Raw genomic sequence first — 15,256 nt, 5'->3', positions numbered from 1 at the left:
GAGGGGCATTCCTCTACAAAATGCCCACTTTTATATTTACTACTAATTTGCATCCAACACACAGGGTGAAGCATACATGTTTGATATTCGCTCACCCAAGTGGGGTGCAGTCACTCCTGTCGCCGGAAGTTTTGGTACTTATGGATACAACCATGCCGAATTGGTTCCATGCTCAAGCCCTATTATGATCTAATAGGGCTCATGCACAGAACTGACCCGTGGTCTTATCCATTGGTAACTGAACTTCCAATGGCATGAGCGACTGCACACCGGTTGGGTGAGGGACATCATGAGCGACCGCACACCAGTTGGGTGAGGGACATTGTGAGTGACTGCACACTAGTTGGGTGAGGGGCATCATGAGCGACCACACACCGGTTGGCACAGGGGCACCATGACAGGAACACTTTAAGCCTCATTTTGGCAAGTATTTTTTACCAACACAGAGAGAAACTATAATGGAAAGATTTACACCTAAATTGGGACTGTATCTCTGATAAATTGTATTAACTGAAAGTTATGCAGGGTGTCAGCAAGTTACAAAGGCTTTTATGGAAGTTAGGCTGCTTTGACGCTGTATTTGCATACATCAAATATATCCTATTCACCCAAGTAAAGTAAAATAAGTGTCAGACCTGCAGGCAGCAGATGTCGCTGTATGGCTAGGCAGGGGCATCCATTGGAGGTGTGCATCAGGAAATCGTGAGAACATATACTTTCAGTGGACAGTGGACATTACATATATGTAAAATGGTGGTCAAAGATGCTTAATGGTTCTGTGTGGAAGTTTTGTGGATATTCTGAGAAAAGGAACAGGAAAGTCATGGATGGAAAGAATAATAATTGGCCAGTTTATTTCTTATTTTATAACCACCTACATTCCCAGCCTTGTTCTGTTGGCATACACCGCACTGGGAGTCTCGTACAGTCACTTGATGTGTACACATTGCTGGGCATGTGTCTGGTAATCCTATTATCTGTGAATAATTCTAAGTATAGACAAACTTTCGATGAGTGGTGCTAGGACCGTTCTGCATTTCGGTTCACTTGTTATCCATTTCATTATGCATGTTGTTAAGTCAGCTACATTAATTCATTTTTTCCATGACATGTAACACTTTGTTCTACTTCTAAGGATATCTCTGTCTGGCCGACCTGAACCTGATATCCTAGCAATCCTAGATATCCTAGTTTCTGCGATTTTTGTGCTATATATTGGGATCGGAGGCTTCTGCTTTGTTGGGACACATGATGTATGCGCATCCAATTATTTTTACTTCCAGTATTTGGTGTATTTTGTGCACACCGGATCTCATGGGGAACTCCGCATAAGAAAAACTTGTTTTTTATTAAAAGTACATTAAAAGTTTTATAGATGTGTCTATACATTGTATTACTGTATCTGTGCGGTTCTGCCACACTGGTAGCTGATAGAAATCCAGGAAGTGAAAAAAATGGCCCCTGTGCCAAACCACATTGTCTCCTGCTCCTTCTGCTATCTCCCCTTAGGACACAAATCTTACAGGCCTCTGTCTCACACTGTGTGTGTTTGCTGAGGACAGGCTGATGATGCAGACAGGAGGCTTGGCTAGATAACCCAATCCACTGAGTGATTCGCCATCTCTGACCGGCCAGAAGCAGGTGCATCACTAATTTTACTGATTGTGATGGGTGGGCACCCCCCCCCCCCCCCCCCCCCCCCAACAAATGGATTTTTGGTAGTAATGCTATATGCTTCTGCAGAAGTTTCATTTTTTTAACCTCTACCTGGAGTTCCCCTTTAAGGGTATGTTCACACGTTCAGGATCTGCAAAAGATTTGATGGCGCAGATTTTAAGTTGAACACTGAAAGCAAATCTGCTGCAAATCCTGTACGCACCCTAAATTAGAATTGGCCACATATGATGAGATATATTTGGAGTGGGAGGGCATTTGGCCAAATTTACAAGATGTGCTAAATTAAACCAGGCCCAATACTTGATAACAATCATATGAAACCTGCTGGATCGGTGCTGGGCGGGAAAGGATGCAGATGATATGAATGTGGATGCACGGTCTGCTTGAGTCTCCAGACAGTGCGGATAAAGAGACATGATATTTGCCAACGTAAGCCTGTGTCCGTCCCACGTGTAGACATAAATGAAAGGTTCTAGGCAACACCCTGTGTGGTTTTACAACTATCAGATTGCTGGAGACATTAACAGATACAAGTTATAAGTAATCTGAAGACAGGGGTTATGGCAGCATCTCTTTACAGTCACTGGCATACAGTGGAACATTATGCCCACTTCTGCAATCTTTATGCAAAGTTTCTGGTATATGTTGTTCTGGAAGCAGCATGATGGAAGAACCTAATGTGCTCTAAGCCTTATGTTTTACATTGTCTTCCCGCTGGACTAGTGGTTTAGTATGCATTCACAAAGAGCAAATATGTTTAGGAATGAGGAACATTAGAGATGTTCAAGATGTTAACTTTGCCTACAAATTCCCCCAAAAGAGTCCAGTCCAGGATGTTCTCTCTTAAATTTATACAAATCCAAGCATCTGCTATCTTCTACTGGTGCTGCATACCACAGGACACTCCTTCAGAGTTCTCATAGTGTCTGTGCCTCTGGGTCAGAGCTGTTGAGAAGATGGTTTAATGTTATGGCTGATATGGGGATCTCTTTAAAGGGAATGTGTCATCAAAAAATGACCTTAATGTTTAAATGTTTTTATATTAAACATATACTTTAAGAATTTTTGGTGTGTTTTTTTCCGTCAAATTTTCCATTTTTCTTTCTATATTATAAAATAGTCCTGAGGTCTTGCAGTTTTCATTCTCACCAACTAAGATAAAGCTTTATGTTGTGATAAGTGGAAGCTGCTGTAAAGTGATCTGTACAGCATTGCAGCGACATGTGACCAGTAGATAGAAAGCGACAGTACAAGACAATAGGAGCTCCCTTTAGAATGACCTTTTTTTTTTAAGGTCACAGAGCGCGCTCAATGATTCACATCCTTCTCAAGGGGACAGAGTCTGTCTATTGTCATCTATGTCCATGAATCTTGCTGTAAAGCATGTCACTAAATGCTGTTAAAAACAGCTCAGGTAATATGGCAGCCCCCATAGCAATGTACAAAAAGTAAATAAAAAATGAAAGTAAGAAAATAGAAACAGATTAGAATAAAAGAACAAGTTTTAGTATCTGACTCTAATCAGATGTTTGGAACCTACTGTATGGAGGAAAAAGGTGGCTGTAAGCATATACCAGTGTACATTGTGTTCTTGGTTTGGTTGAATTTATGTTTTATGTTACTTGAAAGTAAAGTTTGTGATTATCTGAAACAGTTGATTTTCTGTAATGATTTTTGTGATTTTTAGGTGCATTGTGAAGATAACTGGAGATATGACCGTGTCGTTTCCAAGTGGGATCATTAAGGTGTTCACCAGTAACCCATCTCCAGCAGTGCTCTGCTTCAGGTTAAAGAACACCAGCAAGCTGGAGCAGATTCTACCAAATACACAACTGTTATACAGGTATTGTTAAGATCCTTGTAAACTTGTTTCTTATTGCACCTTTACCGTAACTGTCATTTCAGGGTCATTTTTCTGAAAACATTAAATATCAACAGTACAAGCGATTTTAAGAAACTCTGTAATAGGTTTTATGTACTAAAAGAGTTTCCTTCTGTAGTGAAAAAGCAATCTCCCAGCCTCCCCCCTCACATCAGATGAAGCAGGATTTCTCTGTCCATTATGTGGCTATGGAGAGGGGAGGGGCTGTTAGGAGTGACTGAGCACGGAGCAGTCCTGCACAGCACAACACCCTGCAATCTTCTCTCAGTAAGTTTATAGAGAAGCACTGACTTTTCTGACACCTGAATCCTGTGGTTTAGGTGCCCAGAGAGTCTACAGACAGCTGACCTTCATGTCACCTCTTCCTGCTCCCTCATCTCCCTCATCCCCTCCCCTCTTCATAGGCTTACAATGGAGAGAGCAGAACCCGTCTTCACTGGCTTCTCTGTAATGAAGACATGTTTGCCTGATAATGCACAGATAAGAAGTCAGGGGGGGAGGCTGGGAGATTGCTTCTTGAGTACAGAAGGAGGCTTTTTTGGCTGATGAAACCTATTACAGAGTTTCTTAAAATCGCTTATACTACTGATTTCTGCAATAAAAAAAAAAAAACATGACAGTTATGCTTTAAGTTCAGCCAACAGCTGTTTCTCTCAATCCCCCCTTACACATGCATCATCATCTGTTATATTCAACTAGCCATCACATAAGCACACTAGCTCTCTAAGCACCAAAAGATCAAACTGTTCAATATACCTGAACCTTCTCTCCCCGACTTTATCTGTGCATGAACATCTATCTTACCTAGTCCTTCAAATTTGACCCACTAACTCCGCATCAGTATGGTATATCCCCTGATCAGCATTCTGCAATATTGACAGTAGTCTGCTTATTGTGTTTCTTAGTGAGGATATCCAGCCCCTCTAGTCTGCATTATAGTTCTATTAACATATATGGCTGACAATCACTGATAGAAACTGCAGTTGCCCTATGTACATTTTTTCATGTATGCACTATATAAATTGCTGACCTCACATTATTGGATCATAGTAGGGTCACCTAGTGTCGTTTGCTGTCTGATGAAATGCAGCATTGTCATATCACATTCCAGATGCAAAGCCCCTCGGAATATAATAACCGAAAGTATTGTGATTGTGGTGTCATCGAAACTCCCTGCTCAGCTACACTAGTGCAAAATTTTATATTTGCAAAAGAAAGCTTCCTATTTAACATCCTTACCTTCATGTATTTCTTTATCATAGTGATCCATCACAAAGTGACAACAACTGCAAAGACTTCTGGTTGAATATGCAAGCAGTTACTGCCTACCTCAAGAAGTCTTCCGAACAGAACCCATCTGCCTCCTATTATAATGTAGACATCTTGAAATACCAGGTAGAGTCACACTTATATCAAGTCCATTCAGTGTGGAAATACATTCTGACTCTGGTCACTTCTAGAGCTACCACAGGATATGCCATACATGTCTGGCAGATGTGGGATCCACACTTGTCTCTATAACAGTGGCCCCTTCGACAACTGGTAGTAACTAGGATTATGCAAACAGCGGAACTGGCTTTATTGGTCATGTAACGTAATTCAGGAGTAGTATTATGGTATTATGGCTGTTGGTATCGGGACCAACAGGGCTGGGGGGCTCTCATTGTTTAAATAGATGCAGGTCCCCAACACTGTCAGACATATATACATAACCTGTTGTAACTTTCTTCCTGTCCCAGACAGTTTAAAAAAGGGACAGGCCGCTCTCTTACAACAGTGTATAATTCACTCAGAAACTCTACAGATTTTTAGTGGAATCATACTTATAACACTGCCAGTCCCACAGTCGCCTCCATGTGCCCCCATACCCCCCTTCTGTCAATCAAGGCTGGCAAAGCAGAAAGGAGCTGGGACCACCCCGATGACTAGCAGCCCTGTATCTGGCCAGCGTTATAACTCTGTCTCCCCTAAAATACTGTAGCATTTCTTTAATGTAAATTAGCTTTTTTTGTGGTAGAATAGAGGCGTATTCATTGTCACAAGCCCGCCACAGGGTTATTTATAGGACTTTAGGAATATTCAGATTTCTTGTTTTTCTCTTGATATCATATTCCCCCTCACTTTATACATGAAATGCATATGACAGAGGAACTGATGGTACCGGATGGTTTGACAATGTTTGTGTTAGAACAGAGTCCGATTACTAATACATGTTAATTGAGACATTTATATTCACATGGATTATTTACAAGTCAGGCATGCATCCATGTACAACTCCTGAACTGGATCTACCAGTTATGTAGATGTTTTTGCTAGAAGTTCTTAAAGTGATTCTCCAGTGTGGAAAAACCACTTTCATATACCATGTTAAGAAATATTAAATCGGTAAAGGAGCATCCTTTTGTTCTGGCTTCTCAGTGGAGAGTGGCTACAAAAAGTCTCTCTATTTAGAAGACCTGTCCTGTGTTCCTAAGACAGCCCATTGATATGAATGGGCACTTACAGACAAGTTTTTCTACAAATAACTGATCGATGTTGTTTAGTGTTTAGTGCTCTTCTATGTGGAGAACCCCTTAAAGGGGTATTTTGCTCAGGTAAAATAGATGTTGAATCATCCCCCTCCTGAAGACTAATAATTCATTACACACTTGTTATTATCTTTTCAGTCTCCTTCCCCTAGTTCTGCTTTCTGCTGAAGACACAAAAAACTGTGTGTCAGCTGTTCTCTCTTCCCCCCTCCTCCACCCTTCCTTCGGAGATGGCTCATGTAAAGAGTATTCCTGGACGACTGTATCTGCTCTCTATAATGTGGGAGGATTAATTACAGTGAGGTCACCAGCAACTTGACCTCAAGTTAACCCTCCCGGCATTACAAAGAGCAGAAACAGCTGTCCAGGGACACTGTTTACATGAGCCATCTCGGAAGGGAGGGGGGATAATTCAACATGTATTTTATCTGAGTGGAAGACTCCTTCCAATCTTTATTTTTGTGTCTCTCTCTTCTACTACTATCCAGCTAATTCAACATCTTAAATACAGTTTATATAGAGGATGATGTCTTATATGCACGATATTCGAAATGTACTGACAAACCAGCCCATTTGCCTCTTCCAATAAATATGTAGTAAAGTAGGATTAGGAGATTGGTCTGATTTAACATGTACTTCTAGACAATGCTGAGCAGCCTTCCTCTAAGTAGTTTAGTATATGGTGGTAGGATTGTATAAAGTTCAACATGGTGCAACAAATAGCACATAATTTGAATCTTGCTGCCAGACCCTGTTATATGAATTGGTATAAGATTATGCAGAGTTCTAATGCCTATATTCACTTTTTTGGTGTAGCCATTGGTATTTGTGCCTTAAAATTAAGGCAATCGTTGCAGCCACAGCATTGGAAGTAGTATACAGAAGCCTCATGACCTCCACTGTTTGTTGTGGTGGTTCTGGGTAACTACAGAGTAGATTCCATTTACTTCAATAGGAGCAGCTCTGCAGTTACCAAGCACTAGCATTACAAACAGTGTGTGGGGCTGAGGCTTCCAGCTCCCCGCCAATCAGTTAATGATAGCCTATTCTGCATAAGGTCATCTATAATTTTAGACCGAAAAACCCCTTTATAGATCTGTGCATGGATCTTCACTTTGATCCAGCACCCATTGCCCCCTATACGGATCAGTTCACCTGAGTTTGTTATAGCAATTATCTTTTCATTCTAGGTGTCTTCAAATGGGATCCAGTCTACTCCTCTCAACCTTGCCACGTACTGGAAGTGTAATGCTAACACTACTGATGTTAGACTAGATTACAAATACAACCCAGAGTCTATGGCTGTACCCAGTCCATTATCGAACATCCAGGTTGTGGTTCCAGTGGATGGAGGTGTCACTAATATGCAGTCTATTCCCACTGCAATATGGTGAGAATGCTTTTCAGTGTAGCAACATCTTTATTACTGGACAATGTGCAGGGATGTATATACCCTGTTTCGACTAAAATAAGGCATAGTGGAGGATTTACAGGAGAGCTTAAAATAAGGCTTCCCTCGAAAGCAAAACCCCCGCCGCCATGCCGCTAAGGGGAGGGGTGAGGTGGTTGGTTATGTCTAGATATGCTGGTTTGTGATGACAGCTACTATACAGTATATAATAATTGTTCATTTCTTTTTGTTCAACAAAGGGTGTTAATTCTTCCTCATGGAAAATAAGACATCCCCTTAGAATAAGACAAAAGCGCATCTTTGGGAGCAAAAATTAATAGATACTGTCTTATTTTTGGGGAAACAGATTAAATGAATGAAAAATTATGTTAGTGCTTGTTCTCTACTGTCAGCACTGAGCTGGACAAATAAGTGGTCAATGGTTACAGGCTACCTATTACAGCCTCTGCAATATGGTTGTATGGCAGTTCATACATGGAACGCAGTCCGGTTTTAGTCTGTAGATTGTAATGTTAATTCCTAAGCTTTTCTCCGCCCTAGCCTCAGATATTTTACAATTTAGTGTCCGTGGTATATCAGACATCAAGTCATGCACATAAGCATTGATAGCTATTGGCAAATAGCAGAGCAAAGAAGAAATGACAGATCCAATTAAAAGTGTTACTGTCATTTATAGTAATTTTTGGCAGGTCATCAGACTTATCAAAAGTTACTGATTGCATTGGGTCTCACTTCTTAGACCTGCTGCAATCCTGAGATACAGCTAAGGGGAAAGTATGTGTCTCTTCCCAGCTGAAGCTCCTCTCCAAATCTTTTGCTTTATTACATTCTAAGCAAATGAGATGGGTCACTGCAGGGCACCACCCCAATATTCACTAGAAGGGGTGTGCTGGCTGGGGCAAAGCGGTGCATTGAGGCTGGTAGCCCCCACCCTTAGTGCCTCAAACCGGCTCATTTACATATCTAATAAACTACAAAGTTCCCTAAAAATGGCACTATAGTTAGGTCCCAGCAGAGCACAATTTTCCTATCAGCTGATTTAATGGGGTGAAAGCCACTGCCCAACTCTAATTGCAGCTTATCTACTTGAACATAAGGATTGAGCAGTTGAAATCTAACATGCCCAAATCTAGCATACACATTAGATGGTCAATCCTGCCAGTAAGTTGGGCTGACGCTTGTCTAATGTGTATGGCCAACTTTAGGCCATGCTGCTTAAGGGCCCTATTACACAGGACGATTATCGTGTCAAAAATCTTCATATCATTCGAATTTAAACGATAATCGTTCTGTATAATTGCAGGCAACGATCGGAAAATTGTTCGTATTTCGTTGATCATTGATTTAGACCTGAACCTAAAATTATCTTTAATCGTTTGCTCAAGTTACACATTTTTTCACTAATCGTTCAGTGTAATGGCACATTGTTCATTGTTTGCTGGGATCAGAAGGAATAAACGATCATAGTAAGGATCGTAATAACGATCGTAACGAACGATTGTAGCTAACAGCCATTGTTCTGTAAAATATGGTGAACAATTTCAGGTTAACGATAAACAATCTCGTTTGCGATCGTTTATCGTTAGTTGTTAAAAAATCCCTCTGTGTAATAAGACCTTAAGGGCCCTATTACACGGGCCGATTATCGTGCGAAAAATCGTTAAATCGTTCGAATTTAAACGTTCTGTGTAATTGCAGGCAACGATCAAAAAATCGTTCGTATGTCATTGATTTAGATCTGAACCTAAAATTATCGTTAACCGTTCACTGTAATTCCACGTTCGTTCGCTCAAGTTCCGCGTTTTTTCACTAATCGTTCAGTGTAATTGCAAATTGTTCATTGTTTTTCTGGGATCAGAAAGAATAAACGATCATAGTAACGATCACAATAACAATTGTAGTAATGATCGTAACTAACTATTATTGTTCTATGTAATGTGGTGAATGATTTCAGGTTAACGATAAACAATCTCGTTTGCGATCGTTTATAGTTATTAATTGTTAAAACTCGCTCAGTGTAATAGGACCCTTAGACTAGAGCAACACATCAGCACTATAAAGAAAACTAAACTATAGGCCTGTTCTCATGTTCATCCTACTTCTCATCTAGACAGCTGCTTCCAGCAATAGGGGCTTTGCCATCACATTTGTATTGATTTGCATTCTAGTCATGGACGCTGATAAACAAAGTTACTTCTCTTCTAGGAATGCAGAACAAATGAAAGCCTTTTGGAAAATATCTGTGATTTCAGAAAAGTCAGAAAATGGAGGTGAGTTTTTTAGCTGTTGGTAGGCCTGAGTATTTCATTACATAGTTACATGTAACAGAGATTGAAAACAGATGATTTAGTCATTACATTGTAACGTTCCTGTGCAGCATTGTACTGCACCTCAGATTGCTTATGCGTCTTATATACATGTATTTGGGTTTTGTGGGTAAGCAGCAAGTTAAAAAACTCATACAGACAATCCTAGCACTGTTAATATTTTCCTGTGCTGGATTAAAGAGAAGCCATAGGCCATTTTCCACTATATCGTTTTATACATACAGTATAGTGTATCTAAAATGTCAACCCCTACCCAATGTACAAGGTGTGAGATTTGTAGGTAATATATTTTGCGACTGTCATGATTCTTATGCTTTGTATAATGTTATAGGATCAGGATCACTCAGGGCAAAATTTGATGTATCGGAGGGGCCTAGTACCCCTAGCACGCTAGCTGTACAGTTCATGAGTGATGGAGGCACCTTGTCTGGAGTGGACATTGAGCTGGTTGGCACAGGTTATCGCCTTTCTTTAGTGAAGAAGAGGTTTGGCACAGGTACAGTGCTCTTATGCTTTTTATCATTTTTACTTTCTAGCTTACATGATAGTTTAACAAGATTTCTCTTTTCCTCTCGAGATTAACGAAATATAAAATAGTTCCTTTTTAACCCATGTGTATGGTCCATTTATTTGGGATCCATTAAAAGTAATTCTTTTTAAAGGGGTTATCCAGCTTTAGAAAAACATGGCCACTTCCAGAAACAGCATCATTCTTATCTCTAGTTTGGGTTTTTCACCTTGGTTCCTTTGAAGTGAATGGAGTTGAATTGTAATACCGCACACAACCTGGGGGCAGGGGTGGCACTGTTTTTGCATGAAAGTAGCTGTGTTTTTTCTAATCCTAGATAATCACTTTAAATGAATATTCAACTGACCAAAGTAGTGAGTTTGTTAACTTGTCCAATGTACAGGATTCTTTGGATGCACAGGCCTATGGGGTTTATATTTTTCATTAGTGTTAGTACTGTATTTCTTACCATTAAATTTGGTATGTTTTTTTCTGTTTGACAGTAATTGAGAATATGTAGTTTATTCATTCAGACTAAAGCAGGGATGTGAAACCTTCAGCCCTCCAGCTATTGCAAAACTACAGTTCCCATCATTCATGGACAGCCAAAGCTAAATGTCTAGGCATTATGGGAATTGAAGTTTTCAACAGCTGGAGGGCTGAAGGTTTCACATCCATGGATTAAAGCAAAGCAGTATTAGTATTTTGGTGGGGGACTATTGTGCACTGTAAATGTGAGTTCTTAGAAAATTAAAAAAATTGTCATTTAAAAAAGAAAAAATAGTAATTTTTCTCTTTTTCTTACAGGAAAATACATGGCCGACTGTTGATTTTAATTAAATTATTTTTTTTATATAAATCATGGGATATAAGGAAATCGCTTTCCTGTTAATTTATCAGAAATTTTCCACATGCTGTTTTAATTATAGATTTATATATATATATATATATTTTTAATTTTTGACTTGTTTAAAAGGTATTTCTATATCGCTGCCAACTACAAAGCATAAAAATGCACTTTTTACGAGTCATTTTGTGGAATATCTTTTGGACATTGTTGTAGCACTGAAGTTTTCCGCAGTCGTGGTAAAAGTCCTCTGTTTAAAAAAAAAAAAAAAAAAATTCTCTGTATTTGTATAAATGTCGACACTTTCCTATTCAGATAGCCATTTTTTATCACAAACAAATACGTTGTTACGTTTTTTATAAAAAAAATTCTGAAACTGCAAGAGCAATCAGACTACATTTATACAGTGTTTTATACCCCTGTAAATAGTCAGTCTTCTGTCCTTAATTTTTATTTTAAAGCTCAATTCTCCAATTCAGGGTATTGTTTTGCTTCCACTTCAGCTGGACCCATAACCCACATTCGGTGGAGACAACCATTGTGTGGACTGGGCTAGTATATATATGTAAGATCATGGCTAAACAATTGTAGCATGTTGGTTTCTGATAGAAATGGCTGCTTTCATTGTTTGTAGGTGCAAAATCCATAAAATACTCATGTTTAGCCCATGTTCCCTCATTGCTTAGAGGGATGTGGTTTTTATAGACAAAACATCCGGTGTGTATATTACACTTTTAACATAAATTGTCTTTTATTTTATATTTTTTTTGGCAAATTTTAATGAAAGTGCAATTACAGTAAAAAACAGCATGAATTTTAAATTCCGATCAGCGATCACCCTTTAAGGCAAAGTTATTTTTATATGTGTTAACATCTGTGCCTTTCCCTGATCAGGTTCTATCAGCCATCAGTTATACTCTATAGAAATCAGTGGTCGACACTCTTTGGCTCACTAGCCGTTGGGGACCGACAACTATAAGGGCTAGTTTATTTTCATGTATGCAAACTTCCATATGCCACGTATAGACCTCAGCATGTTAGTTAGTTGTGCAAGGTTAGTTGTCTTGTCCTAGCCACCTAACAAGACTGTTCTGTTTTACATACTTTCTTTGGGGAGATTATTGTATATTTATACACTGTATTTCTCCAAAGACCCATATGTGTAACAAATAGTCTAGAAATGGGGGGCATGGAAACTCTAGTCATATTCCATACAAAAATGTAATTGCCACATACACATACCAGGACAGGAGCATACCCACCGGTGTCACATCTTGTTTCAGCCATTTGTTTTCGTAGTGTAACTTTAAAGGAGTTGTCCAGCGGAAATCTTTTTCTTTCAAATCAACTGATATCAGAAAGTTATATAAATTTGTAATTTACTTCTGTTAAAAAATCTCAAGTCTTTCCATACTTATTAGCTGCTGTATGTCATGCAGGAAATATTTTATTTTCAATCGGAGGCAAGGCTCTGTGCTGACATTTCTGGCTGAGACAGGAACTGTGCAGAGTAGGAGAGGTTTTCTATTAGGATTCATAGTAAACCGAGACAGAGTTCCTGTCTCTGCCAGAGATGTCAGCAGAGAGCACTGTGTCAGACTGAAAATCAAACATTTCCTGCAGGACATACAACCGCTAATAAGTATGGGAAGACTTGAGAATTTTAAATAGAAGTAAATTACAAATCTATATAACTTTCTGATATCAGTTGATTTAAAAGAAAAAGATTTTCGCTGGATAACCCCTTTAAGCCTGACCACTAAAGACCTGAAGATGTTGTCTAGCTAGGTCCTTACACTGGGGGTGGAAAGTATATTTTGGTTATATTCCAGTACGATGACCCCACAGATAAGCTTTTCATATTTAAAATCAGGTTTTGAGTGGGGTTAGAGAGTAGTTTAATGTATCTCTATATTTGAGAGGCCATCTTGGAACAACTGCTCATTTCCCCTAATTTGTATTAAGATGATTGCTTGTTTTCAACCTTTTCTCCATTAGGAATGAATAAGTATATATAACACTAATAGAATGTTTGTACAATGAGTCCCTCATTCTGATCATGAAGCGGAGGCTGCACAACATATATTTGTGATGAGTTCTACAGCTTTTCTTTTAGATTGGTTTTACTAATGTGTAATGTAATTGCATATTGCTAGGGTTTGCATTCATTTATGAGCAGTGAGGGTCCTACCTCTGGGTCCCCTAACAATCCTGAGAATGTAACGGTGCACTGTTCTGGTGTACCACTGCATCTCATTCCCTGTTTCTCCAACGTATAGCAATGCCGTGGCACCCAATAAGCAGGGAACTGCAGTATGACTCCTAGTGCATGGGGCCAGCTGCAGTGACCTGCCAGCCGGGTGTCTGTGAGCACTGTTGTGCAGGGAAAACAGGCTTTTCAATGACTGAACCTCCGTTGACCATAACGGGATGACATACCCTTGTACTATGCCATTACTTTACAAGATAGGAATACCTTTTTAACTTTTATTTTCAAGCTAGGCTTTTGTTCACTACATTGACTGATTGTGTATAGGCCGAATGACTCCAAAATCTAAGTGCATTACATGGACAGCCTATTGCTTTCTATGGACACTTTGTTCTGTTATGGTGCTGCTGCAGGGAAGTTAAACACACACAGGTTCTCTATCAGATCACAGGGGATCCCAATAGTGGGAAATGCTGTAAAAATGTACGTAAAAGCACTACCATGCAGATTACAATGCAACGTATTGTCCATCTTATCTGTAAGCCCACATTGACACATCCAAAACTTGATGACATCTTGAGCCATTATATTTGTTAGTGAAGCAATTACCTATCTGTATTATAGGATAACCTTCCCTAACAATTCCTATGGTAGACTTGTATTCTATGAATAGTGTTGTCTTGTAGTCTGCTGTAATGTGCAGAACCTATACAGCCAACCTCCAGCAGGAGGATGTGATTTTTTTCTGCCGTTTTGCCTTAACATACAGTTCAGTCCCTCCTGCAAAGTGAGTACTTGTACACATATTTATTTGATGGTTAAAATCAATCAGTAGCACTGCAATACCTCCAGGTTACACTGTGTTATGTGCAGTGCAATTTATTGGGGGGGGGTGCACAACAGAGGTGTACCCCTCGTGTCATACACTGCCTCCTATGCCCCAGACATGACACTTTGTATACAAAGGGTCTTCTAGGCACCAGACAGGTTTAGGGTACGTTCACACTGAGTAAAAGCGGCAGAACTCTCTGCAGCGGAATCCCACCTGCCTCAGTGTCCCACACTGTCTGTAAAGAATTGACATTCCGACGCTTGTGAACATACACTTATAGTAGAACTCATGATAAATATACCTGTTAAGTGGTTGTTTTATTGATTACTTTAAATGTTAAAATGTTATTGAACACACTTGTTTCTTGTATAAAACAAATCGTTGGCGTTAATAAATGAATGACAGTTCTCAATGTTCTATGTAACTTGAACCACCGCTCTGACTGTATATTCTGCAGATGTTTAACCAAAGTTACTCTATAATTTCTACAATACCTACTTTACCTGTAAGATTTCTACTACTAAGCAATAACCATGCTTAACAATATTCACTGTAAATGTGCTCTTGGCCAATATAACAAGCAATACAAGTGTGAAGAGCAATGCATTTATCAGGACTTTATACGCTACACTTTGGGAAGCTAATGACACTTTTGGTTCTCTCTATTGTAAACTGTTTTTCCACTCTGAATAAATAGTTTTTTTCTGGAGAAATACAAAGCAGAACTATATAAACCTAGTCATATATATGTATACATTTTAGCACTTTTAATCATACATAATCAAACATGTATTTGTTGTAAGAGCAGGTTACAATACTGAAGCCATACAGATTTATATGGGAATTTTTTTTTTTCCGCTAGTGAATGAATTTGAATCTACAGGTCGATGCTGGTATCTGCCAAAATGTGGTGTTTTGTTTAGCGAGCTGGCTCTTGCTTTTGTACACAGTTCTCTATCCTTGTAGCTGCCTCTTGTGTAGATGACTTTGTAAACACTGAAAGCTAAAGTAAACCTGAATTTTTATGGAATGTTA

General features: G+C 39.2%; 1 protein-coding gene across 1 annotated transcript in view; it reads left to right on the top strand.

Moving 5' to 3' along the window:
- The window catches only part of FCHO2 (FCH and mu domain containing endocytic adaptor 2), an 81,604-nt gene extending 69,072 nt beyond the window's left edge, over window positions 1-12,532 (top strand). Inside the window, exons 21-26 of the mRNA XM_069962819.1 lie at window positions 3,365-3,520; window positions 4,822-4,954; window positions 7,278-7,477; window positions 9,704-9,768; window positions 10,157-10,321; window positions 11,141-12,532. Coding sequence (XP_069818920.1) covers window positions 3,365-3,520; window positions 4,822-4,954; window positions 7,278-7,477; window positions 9,704-9,768; window positions 10,157-10,321; window positions 11,141-11,163 — 742 coding nt within the window. The 3' untranslated portion in view covers window positions 11,164-12,532. The remainder of the gene's footprint in view (window positions 1-3,364; window positions 3,521-4,821; window positions 4,955-7,277; window positions 7,478-9,703; window positions 9,769-10,156; window positions 10,322-11,140) is intronic.
- Window positions 12,533-15,256: the final 2,724 nt, after the last annotated feature.

The sequence above is a fragment of the Dendropsophus ebraccatus genome, chromosome 3 (assembly GCF_027789765.1).
Source record: "Dendropsophus ebraccatus isolate aDenEbr1 chromosome 3, aDenEbr1.pat, whole genome shotgun sequence".
Classification (NCBI taxonomy): domain Eukaryota; kingdom Metazoa; phylum Chordata; class Amphibia; order Anura; family Hylidae; genus Dendropsophus; species Dendropsophus ebraccatus.
This window is presented reverse-complemented; position numbering and strand designations above follow the sequence as displayed.